General features: G+C 47.9%; 1 protein-coding gene across 1 annotated transcript; it reads left to right on the forward strand.

Moving 5' to 3' along the window:
* The first annotated feature begins 268 nt into the window (after positions 1-268).
* On the forward strand, positions 269-9,935 carry LOC117433033 (adenosylhomocysteinase A). The gene is made up of 10 exons (XM_059003466.1): positions 269-422; positions 1,541-1,731; positions 2,473-2,548; positions 3,081-3,233; positions 4,348-4,460; positions 5,807-6,014; positions 6,211-6,298; positions 7,056-7,170; positions 7,571-7,765; positions 9,196-9,935. The coding sequence occupies exons 1-10, from the start codon at positions 395-397 to the stop codon at positions 9,325-9,327; spliced, it is 1,299 nt and encodes a 432-aa protein (XP_058859449.1). The 5' UTR covers positions 269-394; the 3' UTR covers positions 9,328-9,935.
* The last annotated feature ends 7,012 nt before the right edge of the window (positions 9,936-16,947 follow it).

Below are 16,947 nucleotides of genomic sequence, written 5' to 3' on the forward strand. Positions count from 1 at the left end.
ATTGAGTGTGTTTGTGTTGCTGTTATTCTGCATTGAGTGTGTTTGTGTTTTTCTCAGTAATTTAAACTATAACCCTGAGCCCGTCGATTTAAAAAAAAAAAAAAAAAAAAAACGCAGGTTCTTCTGCACACCCACGCCAACATGCCATTACCCATTGGCCCTCGGCGTATCCAGTCACGGCTTTCATATCAGACTATGCCCACGGTTGCAGCCCGTTCGGTTGTGAAACGTGGACCTTGATACGTAAAGCAACTCATGAATATGCTAATGAACAGCGCACTTAAAGCCGCGGGAGGATCCGCTGTCTCTTCTCTTTGCTAGTACAGTGCTGTTGCTGGCGGCCTGGGAGAGTAATTGCATTTCAGTCTGTATCTCCCGCTCATTCAACATCAACATGTCCGAAAAACTGCCTTTCAAAGTCGGTAAGTGGCATGTTTAATCAATAATATAATATTGTATTGAGGGTCTCTAAAATAGACAGTAACAGTCGAAAGCGAGGCTGGTCCGTTGATGGTAAAGAATCCATTTGTTGTTGTTGAACATGCGACTCTTCTTGGATTCTTGGTAATTCTGTCTTTTTATAGTATCACCATTGCAGGGTTACAGTTGTAGATTTCGACCTGCATTTTGTCAGTAACGTGCGTTGTAAAGGATGCAATTATTTATTTTGCTATTTTAAATCTTTTAAAGCTAATGTGTTTATTTGTATACAGTAAATGTTAGTGTCCGTTGTTTTTAAATGGTGATCATTTCAAATAGGCGACGCGTTTTATGTTTTATTTATTTCTCCGGAGGGGAAAATATTTTGTAGCATGGTTCCCGATTTGTAGATCTGGTCTAAGTTTTCACGTACATGCTGGTATTTGTAGTAGCTCTTATTGTATGGCCCTGTTTGTGTGCATTACGCATTGATCTTGGAAAAACTACAACTCCCAGACTGCCCGTACGAGCCGGCCAAAGTGCTCGCTGATTGACAGCCGCGAGTTAAACTTGAGCTATTCTTGGATGTGCGGCCTGGAGCTGAGCTCAAGCTCGCACGTGGTGCTTTTGCAGGTGGATCTCCGCGCAAGACTAGTAAGAGTGTGTGCGCATTTTTATTTTCATGAATTAGTTTATGTAACTGAAGCTTATGAAACAAGATCACTTGCTTTTCTAACGCCTTAAAACCAACCTCCCACAATTATGACCAGTTTTGCATTACACACTCGCACTCACTCAGACACAGACACTCTCCAAAGGTGCAATCCATTCAGTTGAACATTGCACTACACTTCAGCACAGTGACTGTTGAGTAATAGTGTACAGCTCCCTGTTGCCCCTCCAGTGCTGGGCTTGTGTATTGCACAGTCCTGGTCTTCCCCTTCTCCAAACCATTTGGTGTGAAGCTCCTAGTGAAACAGGGACTGGCTCATACAGCTCTGCAATGGGAGTCTCTTCCATGCCTGGTGCTCATGAGAAATGACTGGTTTGGTGCTCAGCTCTGAAGAGGTTCTCAGACCAGACGCTATGCCTGTGTTAACCGGCTCTTTTTGGATTACAGCTGACATCAGCATGGCGGAGTGGGGCCGCAAGGCTGTGGAGATGGCGGAGAACGAGATGCCTGGTCTGATGAGGATGCGGGAGATGTACGGGGAGTCGAAGCCCCTGAAGGGAGCGCGCATTGCCGGCTGCCTCCACATGACCCTCCAGACCGCCGTGCTGATCGAGACCCTGACGGCCCTGGGGGCTGAGGTGAGAGCTGCTGCAGGATCCCTGAGACGGGCGCCAATACAGGGGAGCCCAGCTTCCAGTGCTCCTCTTCCACCCCAAAACCACCTGCAGGATCCCTGAGATGGGCTCCAATACGAGTGTGTCTCACACAGGGGAGTCCAGCTTCCAGTGCTCCTCTTCCACCCCAAAACCACCTGCAGGATCCCTGAGATGGGCTCCAATACGAGTGTGTCTCGCACAGGGGAGTCCAGCTTCCAGTGCTCCTCTTCCACCCCAAAACCCCCTGCAGGATCCCGGAGACGGGCTCCAATACGAGTGTGTCTCGCACAGGGGAGCCCAGCCCAGCTTCCAGTGCTCCTCTTCCACCCCAAAACCACCTGCAGGAAGTCCTTGTTATACACGCAGTCACCATAACTAAACAAAGTCAATTGTGTGACAAAGATCTGTGTGCAAGCGAGTTAATACACTGTGGGGGCTGATCCACATTTAGTAGAAAGTTACCAAGAGATATGAAGTCTCTAATGCACACATAAAATAAACAAACACCTGGCAAGCTTTAATGCACCCGTGGCTCTTCATGCCCTTGCTGTTAAGCAAAGTGATGCATTCTCCTGTAGGGGTTTCTAGAAAGGACAGCTTCTCTGTCGTGTGGTGTTCTCTGTGATGCATTCTCCTGTAGGGGTTTCTAGAAAGGACAGCTTCTCTCTCGTGTGGTGTTCTGTATTATCTGTGACCGTGACCCTGCGTTGCTCTCTGTTTCAGGTTCAGTGGTCCAGCTGCAACATTTTCTCCACCCAGGATCACGCGGCCGCAGCCATTGCCAAGACTGGCGTTCCTGGTGAGTGATGTGAACGGCACGCTGTGCGCTCCTTAAACATGGCTTTGGGTTATTAGTTTCCAGTCCTGTTTGGTGTGCTGCATCTGTCTCCCAGTTTACTTTGTCTTCAAGGCAAATCTGTGCGAGTCCTGGAAGGTTTTCCCTGAAATTAAACCAGTCATTTTACAATCTGGCCCTTCTGCTGGAGGCTTCTGTCCTAAAGAGTTCACAATTTCCTCTTTAAACACATGCAGTGTAATGAATGGAACTCCGTCCTGCATTTGTTTGTAGGTCTGTTTGTTTTACTGTGATTGAATCTGCCTTCCAGTGTGCGACGGCTTGGCTCTTGTGAATGATTTGTGGAAGCGCAGCTTCACTTCTTTACCAGCTTCTGTAGCGCAGCGGTAAGGCCCCTACGTTGGGAGAGTCCTGGCATGAACCCAGTCATCTGCACAAGAGTTCACCTGAAGCTCTCGCCTCCCTAACCTGCCTTATTAACTCTCTCCAGCACTTTCCTGTATCATTTGAGCTTTGTTCTTCCCTCCTGGTCCAGTGTACGCCTGGAAGGGAGAGACGGACGAGGAGTACATCTGGTGCATTGAACAGACCATCTATTTCCAGGATGGGAAGCCACTCAACATGATCCTGGATGATGGAGGGGACCTCACCAACATGGTGCACAAGAAGTACCCCAAGCTCCTCCCAGGTAAGGGCACCGCGCAGGGATCTGTCCTGCTGTACGGGGGTAGAAGCCCTGGGATTCAGAACGCTCCTCGATGAGGTCAGCTATTGAAATGGTCAAGAGGCTGTTTAAACAGTCTGGCCTCTGTTCGTCATTAAACCTTCGCTCTCAATCACTCTAGCATTGTGGGAGGGGTGCACAAATGAAGACCATCACGAGTCATTACATTTGTTTAGTCAAACAGTAGCAACTAACATAATGGCAATGGATGTCATTTTGTATGCGCTTGGATGCAGTAAGTCTGTACAGTCGTGTTGCATTCCTGTTGTAGGACACTAGGTGGGGGTGTTGCACTTCCTTGCACACTTCAGTTGTCTTGGCTACTCTGCAGGTTGTCTTGCATTAATCCTGTTTGTTTGAAACTAGTCACAGAAACCCTAATCCTGGTGGAAACTAGAGAGACGAGAAATTCCTGTCCCGCTGAGCGGAACAAACAGGGTTGTGGTGTTTACAGTGGATCAGTAACACGAAGTGCTGGCCTGTGCTGTTCATGAGTAGTATGCAGGGGTGTGCCAACCTACTGCATTGACTGGGCAGTGTTGCAGCTTAGGATCTAGGGGGCGCACTTGAGTTCAGTGTAAAACTGACTGTGAAACACTTCATACACTGTCATTGTAACGGCAGGTTGTCCCATTTAAAGTTGTGTCTTTCTTAACACTGGATTGTGGGTTGAGCTCTGAAAAGCTGATCTAGCCTCCCTGGTGTTCCTCTCTGGGGATTCCCATGTTGACGCTGCCTGCGTTTTATTCCTGCCTGTCTTTGATAAGAACCACCAGTTCGGATGCTGGTGATCGGAGCGCTGCACTGAGCTGCTGGTGATCGGAGCGCTGCACTGAGCTGCTGGTTCAGCCTTCCCTCCCTTTGCTCTCCATGATGATGAATTTGAGTGTAGTGGGGTTTGCATGGTCAGTTTATGAAGGCAGTGAAGCAGATTGGTGCGGTTCGGGGAGGCGAGCCCTGGGGCTTGGAGAGACGCAGTTGATTGGGTCGCCTTTGCTCCTTCTCATTAAGTCTAGGGGTGTTTTACTGCTCCTACCAGAGTTGCAGATGTATTTTATTGATGTCTTGTTTATTTTAGGAATCAAGGGGATTTCTGAAGAGACCACCACAGGAGTTCACAACCTGTACAAGATGTTGAAAAATGGAGAGCTCAAAATCCCAGCCATCAATGTGAACGATTCAGTGACAAAGGTACCACAGTGACTCGTGCTTTCAGTGCAAGTCTGTATTGTAAAGCCTCCCCTTGCTTTAGTGCCCACGGCTCTCCTCGCATTCTACCAGAGAGCAGCTTGAGAATCAGTCCTTTCTGTCTGCAGAGTCTCTGCTGCTTCCAAAACCACCTCCGCCTTTTCATTTTCATCTCCAGATTGCATTCCCTGTTGATTGGGTGACGAATTACAAAGCAGAGTTAAACCCGAATCATCGTCCGAGATCTGCTCTCATTCCACATTGTTATATTGTGTCTCCTTTCTGCCTGTTGGCGCCTGTATGTTCTTGAGTGTGGGCCAGTTTACTGTGCGTTAGGAATTCCATATCCAGCATCCTTGGTAAAGCATTCGTGTCGACTTTCTGGGGATAGGACTTCATTGGAGTGACTGCTTTTCTATGACCTTGTGATCCGTCCAGAACGTCAAACACATGAAGGAGTGTGAACCCTAGAAGCATGCGCGCCACATACAGCCTCAATATGCGCCGTGGAGATTAATGGCAGACATGCAGCAGCTTAGAAACACCAACGGTCAAGTCTGAGGGCTTGTAGCAGTTTGTATTGTTTCATGGCTTAGGGTTCCCCTGTGTGCACTAGCTACAGTAAACTAAACACTTGCTGGCTGATCTACAAAGAACATGATCTAGCGGGAATAATGAAAACCTATAAAGTGGTTTATTGAAACTGTGCCTCCCATTTAAGAAAGCATTGCAGGATCTAGTAAAAAACTCATTGAAGTAACAAAGCAAATGGATGTATTGCATGACCCCAGTGCTGCTACCCGAGTTCACACTACACTGTAGCGTGCTCGTGGTGGTTCTGGGGGGTGTGTGGAGAATGCTGCTACCCGAGTTCACACTACACTGTAGCGTGCTCGTGGTGGTTCTGGGGGGTGTGTAGAGAATGCTGCTACCCGAGTTCACACTACACTGTAGCGTGCTCGTGGTGGTTCTGGGGGGTGTGTAGAGAATGCTGCTACCCGAGTTCACACTACACTGAAGCGTGCTCGTGGTGGTTCTGGGGGGTGTGTAGAGAATGCTGCTACCCGAGTTCACACTACAATGAAGCGTGCTCGTGGTGGTTCTGGGGGGTGTGTAGAGAATGCTGCTACCCGAGTTCACACTACACTGTAGCGTGCTCGTGGTGGTTCTGGGGGGTGTGTAGAGAATGCTGCTACCCGAGTTCACACTACACTGAAGCGTGCTCGTGGTGGTTCTGGGGGGTGTGTAGAGAATGCTGCTACCCGAGTTCACACTACAATGAAGCATGCTCGTGGTGGTTCTGGGGGGTGTGTAGAGAGTAACGCCCCCTTGTTCTTCCCCCTCTGCAGAGTAAGTTTGATAACCTGTACGGCTGCCGCGAGTCTCTGATCGACGGAATCAAGCGCGCCACGGACGTGATGATCGCGGGGAAGGTGGCAGTGGTGGCGGGGTACGGAGACGTGGGGAAGGGGTGTGTGCAGGCACTGCGAGCCTTCGGGGCGCGAGTCATCGTCACGGAGATCGACCCCATCAACGCACTGCAGGCAGCCATGGAGGGTGAGATGACAACAGCTTTCTATTTACTGCATATTGTACTGCGGAGTGTGTTAGTAGTCGTGGATAAGAAGCTCCTCTGAAGGCTTGCTCTGGTTAGGGTTAGTCGTGGATAAGAAGCTCTTCTGAAGGCTTGCTCTGGTTAGGGTTAGTCGTGGATAAGAAGCTCTTCTGAAGGCTTGCTCTGGTTTCTCCTCAGGTTATGAGGTGACCACGATGGATGAAGCCTGCAAAGAAGGAAACATCTTCGTCACGACCACCGGCTGTGAAGACATCCTGCTGGGAAGGTGAGTGTGTGTCTGCGACAGGAGGACTGAGCTGCTTCCACAGAGATAGCTTCAAACCATGGCAATGAGTCAACTAGCCAGACACCACCAGCACTACCAGAGCAATGAGAGCTTCAACTAGCCAGACACCTCCAGCACTACCAGGGCAATGAGAGCTTCAACTAGCCAGACACCTCCAGCACTACCAGGGCAATGAGAGCTTCAACTAGCCAGACACCTCCAGCACTACCAGGGCAATGAGAGCTTCAACTAGCCAGACACCTCCAGCACTACCAGGGCAATGAGAGCTTCAACTAGCCAGACACCTCCAGCACTCGCCATTTTAAAGAAACACATATAAATATCAGCATTTAAATTAGACTTTTGTTATGTCTGAAGTTGGTTAAGATTTACAATGTTCCTGCTATTCAAACAGAAGTCTAGAGGCAAGTGGCAGCATGCTGGGTACAAGGTGCCGTTCTCGGGTACATCAACTCTGCTCTGAATGTCTGCTGTTTCTGATGGCAGTCTCTCAAACACTGTGATAGATGTATCTGTAGTAACTGTGTAGAGCCTCATCTCCCTGCTGGACATTGTGGAGCTATGAAGAGAACAATGGACTTGGATTGAAATGCTGAAACGGGTCAAACTTGCAAGTTACCTGCAGTTCAAACTAAGATGCATGCTTTTTTGGGATGGATTTCGGCTGCTTGTAACACTTCACGCTGTGCATGAAACCAGTTCAGTCATTTCCATTTTTACAAATTTCTTGCATTAGGCACTTTGAACAAATGAAGGATGATTCCATCGTCTGCAACATTGGACACTTTGACGTTGAAATTGACGTGAAGTGGCTTAATGAGAATTCAGAGAAGATTAACATTAAACCCCAGGTGAGTCAAACTGCAAGCTTAACACTTTGCCTCTGTACTGAATGCACCACCTTCCTATCATGCAACTTATTATGCAGTTCTGAAAATAACCACCAGAGGGTGCTCAATTGAAACTTTTGCACAATATACAGGGTTGAAGAGGCATTTGGGTGAAATGTGCTTGACGATGCCTTTTCACAATGCATGCTTTTCCCATGGATGCATGTCCGTTCGTGCCCCTGCATGTAGATTTGAGGATTGTGAAACTGTCTATGCTTCAGTATGACTTGCACCAGTCTGCTATTCATGTTGGACAATGTTTAGTTGTAGTACAGTAAAATCAAATACTTTAACAAACCAGCCCATGCAGACTGTTCTCTAATTGTGTGTGTCTCTGTCTCTCTCTGTTTGTGTTCTGCAGGTGGACCGCTACATGCTGAAGAACGGCCGCCACATTATCTTGTTGGCGGAGGGTCGGCTGGTGAACTTGGGGTGCGCGATGGGTCACCCCAGCTTTGTGATGAGCAACTCCTTCACCAACCAGGTCCTGGCTCAGATTGAGCTGTGGACCAATACCAGCAAATACCCCCTGGGGGTCTACTTCCTGCCCAAGAAGGTAAGAGGGGCTGGGCAGCTCTGCATGCTGGGATCCCTTTTAAACGGGATGTAGCGCTAGGACAGCCCCTAGTCCTCCTTTTAAACTTTGAATGGCTTCTACCATGTCTTCACGTGTCCAAGTGTGTAAGATGTATTTATTCTCATTATTTTCTTTGAGGAGTTCTGTGCGAGCTGCGCTTCAGTCAGTCAGCTGTCAGTTTAGTGACCGGTCATGAAAGCAAAGCCAGGGTAACTATTGACCTATCAGTGACCTATTTTGTTGACTAGAATTCCAGTCTCCTCTCGGATACATGACAGAATTGCCGGGAGTGCAGCGCATTCCACACTCTTTAGAAGAGGCAGGAATGGCTGAGAGAGTTTAACAAGCTAGCTGTATTCTTCTGTACTTGTGTTTGTCGTTCTTGGTGGCACTCTGAGCACAGAAGAGGTTCAGAGCTTTGTGTCGAGTAGATTGGGTGAGGTGGGAGCACTTTATTTATATCTAAAGAAAATATTAAGCAATAGAAATGTGCTGGCTCAGCCCATCGGCACACACTTTTATAGTGGTGTGTGTTTTTGTTTGTTGTTTTTTTAATTCTTGCCACATAAAATAAACTGCAGTTGGACCCCTTTTTTATTACAGCTTAGAACAAAACTAACTGGGCATCGCTTTTTAAAATTCTCCGCTGGTGAAATGGAGAGGCCCACGGCACTGGTCCCAGGGCTTGGCAGGAAATTCCACCTGCGATCCGACTCTGTGGTGAAGCCGCCTTCACATGGGGTTTAGTTTTATTTTCGGCAGGAAGTAATCTTACTTGGCTTGCTTTTAGTTTCCATCGTATTTAATCACTACGGTTTGCTGTTAGTGGGGGTTTTTACATTAGAAGCTTTTCATTTTTAACCTGTTCTGTCCAGATTAAGCCCTGTTGAATTGCTAGTCTTTTAGATCTGCTGCTCTCACTGGAGGACTGGTCTCGAAGTGACTGCCCTGGATTCTTGCTGGGCGGTCTCTTGAGGTTTAAGCCCTGTTTCACTCGCTGCACGGGTTTTCAAAGTCCTGCTCAAAGTGGTGTCTGTTCCTCTCTCCACAAACCAGTCAGAATAGATGCCTAATGAAATCAGAAATGTGGATGTTTAATCTCCCAGGGCAGCGCCCCTCTCTGGGTCGGCTCGACATGGTAAATTCATAAGGAGGCTTGGGCTTAGTGGTCCAGTGGTTAAAGAAAGGGGCTTGTTACCAGGAGGTAACTGACTCTGTGTGTGTGTGACCCGGAGCAGGTCGCTTAACCTCCTTGTGCTCCATCCTTCGGATGAGACGTGAAGCTGAGGTCCTATTGCAAGTGACTCTGCAGCAGTTGTGATGCATAGTTCACCACCTAGTCTCTGCTAAATGAAGTCATGAAATGGCTAGCAGCTTGTTGACCTCTCTTCCTCTCCTCCTCTTTCCAGCTGGATGAGGCTGTGGCAGCTGCTCACCTGGAGAAGCTGGGAGTGAAGCTTACCAAACTGACTGACAAGCAGTCCAAGTACATCGGCCTGCCCAAGGAGGGGCCCTTCAAGCCAGACCACTACAGATACTGAGACCAACCTGCCAAAGCTCTCCCGCGCTTCCAAAGCTGCTGCATTCATTTCTGAATTACTGGAACGAGTTCTGTCGGGCGTCTCCCAAACACCCCCAGAGCTGGGGCTGGATCGCTTGGCTCTCTAGACCTTGCATTTGTTAGTGGTCGTCTTTAATTGAAGCAGGGTTAGATTTTTACCAGTGTGTGAAATGACAGATCGTTAGCTTACTTTCTGTGGTAGCACTGTGTGAATTGCCAGCAAGTCAATCACGCTGAAAATGAGCTTTCATGATTGCCAAACAGTTGCCTTTACCATTCAGCCTAATGAGAAGGAAACTGCAATTCTATTGGATCTGGAAATAAAAGAAATTCTAAACTGGAATGCACTTAATCTAATGAGACGCATCAAAAGTGAAATTTGGCTTTATTAAAAAAAAAAAAATAATCCTGAATCCAGAAATGAGTGCTGGCTTGAACAGCCCCACGTTGCCAACATTGATGTCCCGGTTGAACTAAGAGCAGCGTTGGACTCTCTTATTGGAACTACTGCCATAATGTCTTAACACTTGAATAATGCGTTTGCTTTAAGCATAGAATTCCAAATAAATAAACGGTTGGGTTATGTAACTTTTGACTTCTTTCTTGAGTCTCGGGTGACCAGGTTCAGTTGACTATGGGTTATCTGTGCCCTCGCCCCCTGGTTTGAATGGCTGGGTTATCGGTGCCCTCGCACCCTGGTTTGAATGACTGGGTTATCGGTGCCCTCGCACCCTGGTTTGAATGGCTGGGTTATGGGTGCCCTCGCACCCTGGTTTGAATGGCTGGGTTATCTGTGCCCTCGCACCCTGGTTTGAATGGCTGGGTTATGGGTGCCCTCGCACCCTGGTTTGAATGGCTGGGTTATCTGTGCCCTCGCCCCCTGGTTTGAATGGCTGGGTTATCGGTGCCCTCGCACCCTGGTTTGAATGACTGGGTTATCGGTACCCTCGCCCCCTGGTTTGAATGGCTGGGTTATCTGTGCCCTCGCCCCCTGGTTTGAATGGCTGGGTTATCTGTGCCCTCGCCCCCTGGTTTGAATGGCTGGGTTATGGGTGCCCTCGCCCCCTGGTTTGAATGGCTGGGTTATGGGTGCCCTCGCACCCTGGTTTGAATGGCTGGGTTATGGGTGCCCTCGCACCCTGGTTTGAATGGCTGGGTTATGGGTGCCCTCGCACCATGGTTTGAATGGCTGGGTTATGGGTGCCCTCGCACCATGGTTTGAAGCCAGGCAAAGAGTCTGTTGGTCTCCCCTCAGAAATCTGCACTCCCACACGGAAAAACACATGCAATTAGTTCACTTTGTCCCTGGTCTTTTCGTAAGTCATACATTAATCGCCCTGAAAACCACTTCTGCCAATGCGCCCTGCTCAAGGGGCTGGGGTCTGGGTCACATTTATTACCCTGAGTGAGTAACTGGGAGTTTTTCACGTCTAATCTTTGGTGGCTGTCTTCATGCTCTGGGAGGGGGAGCGGGGAGCCAAACAGTACAGAACATGAACTGGGGAAGTGGGTGGGTGTTTTGACGTTTACTGGCATAGTTTTCAATTGGCTCCTAAAAGCATCAGGGTTTCCTTGTTTAATGGGGACACATTGAGTTGGGTAACAAGCTTGTGTTTACAGATCCGAATCCTACTTAATGCTTGACTTTAAGCAAAGCCCTGAAGTTTGTAACCACTGCATAACATGAAACACAGTCCCCCGAGACCTCCGACTCAAACCAAACCATCTTTTAAGATGACATTTTCAATGGAAAACAGCTGCTGCTCAAAGTACCATTTTTGGCTTGCTAGATTTTTATTTTCGTTAATTTTTTTTTTCCCATGTGTGGATCTTAAGCCGCTCCCCCTGTGCGCCTTCATCTTAACATTGAGAGTTTGTAATATGGCAGTAACACGCAGTGCAGACGTCATTACCTGACGTTATGGACCGGGGTGTGTGGGTTTCCTCTCCTCTCTATTTGCAGAGGTGGTCCTTATTGGAGCTTCAGTGAGTTTCCATGGAGAAGCTCTGAGGACCGCTGTGCGACGGGATAATAAGCTGAAAGCTTGGGGTTCCATTCCTTGAATCACTGAGCCAGAGACAAGAGAATTCTGAATCTGAAGGCAAGGACACTAATGCTGTATCAAGGGCTGCATGGAGCAAGATACCAATCCTTCAATTGCACTATTACAGTCCATGTGCTGATACAGGTAGTGGTGGCCATATCAGTCCAGAGAGGGTAGAGAAGGGGGTGTGATAGCTTGTATTGGACTAACTGAACAATAATTAATCGCAAGCTCTCAAAAAGAACCCATTTTGAATCACTACAATTCTAAAGCTGGATGTGTGGCCGCACAATGAACAGTGCCAAAGACTAAAGACATTCGGACTAGTGACACAAAATGGGTTCTTTTTGTTAAAGCTCTGATGCCACGTTTGAATGCAAACATCGATCTCTCTGCCCTACTTTTACCTTTGAGGTCTTGAGAGCTTGTGATTAATTATTGTTTAGTTAGTCCAATAAAACGTATCGCCTCCTTCTCTTTGTCTGGCGATACAGGTGTTAGAATTCTCTTCAGAATGCTGAGCGTTTCCAATGTTCTGCTGATCTGGATGCAGTGCTGCGTTTCTCGCTGTGTTTTTATCAGTGCATTTTACCTGTGTGCTGAAATGGTACGATCGTTGTACATTTTAATACTGAGGTTGTGTAAAATGACTCACCTGAGTTTAAGACCTTTTAATCCAGCTGGTATCAATTAAAATGGAAAATAAACCGATGAATAATTAAACCACCTCAAAGATGCAAGGTAATTATCACAGTAATTTACATTTACACACAGAGCTCTTAACAGCCAAGTCCAAGGCTGCTGTCTGCTTCCACTCTTAAAGGAGGAAGCAGCTTCAGATTGTGTGGTGCTTCTGAGTGGAGGTGCTCTTTTATTTGCTTACCACAGACATACAGAGGTGAGATCAGCCTGCCTGTAGTAGTAAGTCATAGAGCACTAGGTGGCTTGCAGAAAGACACTTTGCATGTGTGCGTGTATGCATGCGTGTGTTTGTATGTGTGCGTGCGTGCGTTCGTGAGTGTGTGTGTGGCAGGCAGCTGGAAGTGAAGAGCTGCTCCTGGACTCGGGTCACGTTACTGAGAACACAGCAGGCTTGTACACTAGCCATGCTTAACACTGCTCTGAGACGAGGAATACAATGCATTACTGCATTCAACTTGTTCTTCATGAAGAAAGAAAAAACAGAAAGCGATTTTAGAGGGGCTGCTTTTAACTTCACGGATCTCCTGTACATTAAAAGATGTTTTTTTCCACCGAAATGCCACTGGTGGTGGTCACTGTGATAGCTGGGGGTTGATGCAGGCATCCCCCATGGAGGGATCTGGACCTAGCGGAGCACAGCCTGTGGTGGTCACTGTGATAGCTGGGGGTTGATGCAGGCATCCCCCATGGAGGGATCTGGACCTAGCGGAGCACAGCTGGTGGTGGTCACTGTGATAGCTGGGGTTTGAGGCAGGCATCCCCCATGGAGGGATCTGGACCTAGCGGAGCACAGCTGGTGGTGGTCACTGTGATAGCTGGGGGTTGATGCAGGCATCCCCCATGGAGGGATCTGGACCTAGCGGAGCACAGCCTGTGGTGGTCACTGTGATAGCTGGGGGTTGATGCAGGCATCCCCCATGGAGGGATCTGGACCTAGCGGAGCACGGCTGGTGGTGGTCACTGTGATAGCTGGGGGTTGATGCAGGCATCCCCCATGGAGGGATCTGGACCTAGCGGAGCACAGCTGGTGGTGGTCACTGTGATAGCTGGGGTTTGAGGCAGGCATCCCCCATGGAGGGATCTGGACCTAGCGGAGCACGGCTGGTGGGGGTCACTGTGATAGCTGGGGTTTGATGCAGGCATCCCCCATGGAGGGATGCAACACTGCCAAGTACTCTTGCTGTAAGTGAAGATTGTCAAACACATTCACAAAGCCATTTCATAGGGTTTTAATTGGCGCACTACAAAGCTGGTTTTTTTTGTAAGCACAATTACAGGAAAGATTTATTGTAAACAGGTGGGACTGGCAGAAAGCAGAACTAGCCTGCCAGTCCACACGCACACACCATTCAAAAACTTTCCATGGAAAATCCACAGGCACGTGGATACCAGTCAGGCAGACGGGGCCTTTATCTGATGTTAACACCACAAGTGCTTCATAACAGCAAGCAATCCACAACCGATCTGCCAGGCTGGGACATTCAGAACATAACATTTAACATCAAGTAATACAACATTTAACATGACAATATCATATCTGTCTTTACACCACGAGCCATGAAACGCAGTTCACAGAGACGCATTCATTCAATTCCAAGCACCTGCAGTTCTTTTGATACAGTTCTCAGGAGACCAGCATTCTTTACATGAAGAAGCTGTGTTGATGTTTGGTGAGTTTGAGTGAGCTGTCTGTCAAACAGAGATGAGCCGCAGTCAGGGCCGGCGTCACACTAATTGATTGAATTGAAAGGAGAAGCAGGCTGTGGACCCCAATCTCATCTCTACACCCAGGATGGGTCGTGTGATGGACCCCAATCTCATCTGTACACCCAGGATGGGTCGTGCGATGGACCCCAATCTCATCTGTACACCCAGGATGGGTCGTGCGATGGACCCCAATCTCATCTCTACACCCAGGATGGGTTGTGCGTCACACTTTGATTTTTGTTGGCATTTAGATACCAACCAACGTCAAGATGGATTGTAGGGTGTTCCAGTCTAGAGGGGAAGCTGCCAGATACCAGCCTGTATTTCAGAACAAATGAAAAGCAGCCAGTGCAGAGCCCTGTGCGTGCCAGACCTGGCTCTCTGACACACACAGACCCAGCGCAGAGCCCTGTGCGTGCCAGACCTGGCTCTCTGACACACACAGACTCAGCACAGGGCCCTGTGCGTTGCCAGACCTGGCTCTCTGACACACACAGACCCAGCGCAGAGCCCTGTGCGTGCCAGACCTGGCTCTCTGACACACACAGACCCAGTGCAGGGCCCTGTGCGTGCCAGACCTGGCTCTCTGACACACACAGACCCAGCACAGAGCCCTGTGCGTGCCAGACCTGGCTCTGACACACACAGACCCAGCGCAGAGCCCTGTGCGTGCCAGACCTGGCTCTCTGACACACAGAGTGTAGTCTTCCATGCAGTGTTTCATTACTGCATGATTGTCAGTGAAGTGCATTTAAATTGAGATGATGAACAAAACAAAATCATCACCAAATGATGAGAGCAGAACTTTATTTAGTGCAGGTGTGCACCGCTGCCGTTTTAGTCATGCCATCAAAGAAATACTTTTGCAATTCCAGAAATGTAGTTTCAATGTTTTTTTTTAGTGCTCTGAACTGTAATTCAAACCAGATAAAGCCGTATAGAATGCATCTGCATGAATGCGCTACAGTCTCATCACCTGACAGCTGCTTTGTTATTCCTTGCAGATGTAAGATACTGTCGAGTGGAATCAGATAATGGCAGTAGAAAAGTCTTTTAAAAGCAGCATCTGACACAGCAAGCAATGTCAGTGTGGAATGCCACAAAAGCCCATGTTTGTGAGGGATCTAAAATAATGAACTCCATTATTAAAGTTTACAGCTGAATACCAGGGCAAAGACAAGCAGGGTCAAGTGATTTTAAACAGACATTTCTATTCTCAAAAACTATACAAAATACAAGACAAAAAGAACACGAGATGTGTTTCCATATCCCTTCATAATGTTTCGATGGAATGATCTTACAGTGTAAAGCATGGCAAGTCATAGTGAAGCAGTGTAGTCATAGGATAAGCAATGTACTGATGGAGTTCACAAACAGAATGAACAGCCAATGAAACCAAGGAGCTTGGTGAGGTTCCACTGAAGAACGGGGTTCATAGTGATGAAGGCTCTCGCTGAAGCGTGGTCTCCTCAGTGTGACTTGGTCAGTGTGCATGCTTGCTGAAGTGTGGTCTCCTCAGTGTGACTTGGTCAGTGTGCATGCTTGCTGAAGCATGGTCTCCTCAGTGTGACTTGGTCAGTGTGCATGCTTACTGAAGCATGGTCTCCTCAGTGTGACTTGGTCAGTGTGCATGCTTGCTGAAGCATGGTCTCCTCAGTGTGACTTGGTCAGTGTGCATGTTTGCTGAAGCATGGTCTCCTCAGTGTGACTTGGTCAGTGTGCATGCTTGCTGAAGCATGGTCTCCTCAGTGTGACTTGGTCAGTGTGCATGTTTGCTGAAGTGTGGTCTCCTCAGTGTGACTTGGTCAGTGTGCATGCTTGCTGAAGTGTGGTCTCCTCAGTGTGACTTGGTCAGTGTGCATGTTTGCTGAAGTGTGGTCTCCTCAGTGTGACTTGGTCAGTGTGCATGCTTGCTGAAGCGTGGTCTCCTCAGTGTGACTTGGTCAGTGTGCATGCTTGCTGAAGCGTGGTCTCCTCAGTGTGACTTGGTCAGTGTGCATGCTTGCTGAAGCGTGGTCGCCTCAGTGTGACTTGGTCAGTGTGCATGCTTGCTGAAGCTGTTTATTACAGATGCACGGCTTGGCTGGATATGTTTGCTCAGGTGAGAATATCTTGAAAATGTTGCTTCCAGGTCTGCATGTCTTTTATTATTTGTCAGAGTCTGGAGCCTTGTGCTTCAGAACAGGCACATTCCAGCGTTTACTGGATTTGAACACCCTGTTTAACGTTTCTAGTGATTTTTATTGGAGCTCTGTGCTTGAATTAAAAGCACTGCACAGCAGTATGAGGAAACAACATTTCTGGTTTATACTGCATGACTCTCAGAGCATGCAACAGTAACTCAGACTTTTTCATCTGCTCACATTAGCTGCTCATATTGAATTTTTTCCACAGAAATTAGAAAATACTTTACAACTTCATATAGCCGTTATATTGTTTATTTTACAGCATGTGCTCACCCTGTAACTACACTGAACAGCATGTGCTCACCCTGTAACTACACTGAACAGCATGTACTCACCCTGTAACTACACTGAACAGCATGTACTCACCCTGTAACTACACTGAACAGCATGTACTCACCCTGTAACTACACTGAACAGCATGTGCTCACCCTGTAACTACACTGAACAGCATGTGCTCACCCTGTAACTACACTGAACAGCATGTACTCACCCTGTAACTACACTGAACAGCATGTACTCACCCTGTAACTACACTGAACAGCATGTGCTCACCCTGTAACTACACTGAACAGCATGTGCTCACCCTGTAACTACACTGAACAGCATGTGCTCACCCTGTAACTACACTGAACAGCATGTGCTCACCCTGTAACTACACTGAACAGCATGTGCTCACCCTGTAACTACACTGAACAGCATGTACTCACCCTGTAACTACACTGAACAGCATGTGCTCACCCTGTAACTACACTGAACAGCATGTGCTCACCCTGTAACTACACTGAACAGCATGTGCTCACCCTGTAACTACACTGAACAGCATGTACTCACCCTGTAACTACACTGAACAGCATGTACTCACCCTGTAACTACACTGAACAGCATGTACTCACCCTGTAACTACACTGAACAGCATGTGCTCACCCTGTAACTACACTGAACAGCATGTGCTCACCCTGT

The sequence above is a fragment of the Acipenser ruthenus genome, chromosome 29 (assembly GCF_902713425.1).
Source record: "Acipenser ruthenus chromosome 29, fAciRut3.2 maternal haplotype, whole genome shotgun sequence".
In the NCBI taxonomy this organism is placed as follows: Eukaryota; Metazoa; Chordata; class Actinopteri; order Acipenseriformes; family Acipenseridae; genus Acipenser; species Acipenser ruthenus.

Coding starts and splice junctions, on each gene's coding strand:
- LOC117433033 (XM_059003466.1), top strand. CDS start 395: ATGTCCGAAAAACTGCCTTTCAAAGTCG. Junction 423..1,540: donor AAAACTGCCTTTCAAAGTCG/GTAAGTGGCATG, acceptor TTTGGATTACAG/CTGACATCAGCATGGCGGAG. Junction 3,234..4,347: donor GTACCCCAAGCTCCTCCCAG/GTAAGGGCACCG, acceptor TGTTTATTTTAG/GAATCAAGGGGATTTCTGAA.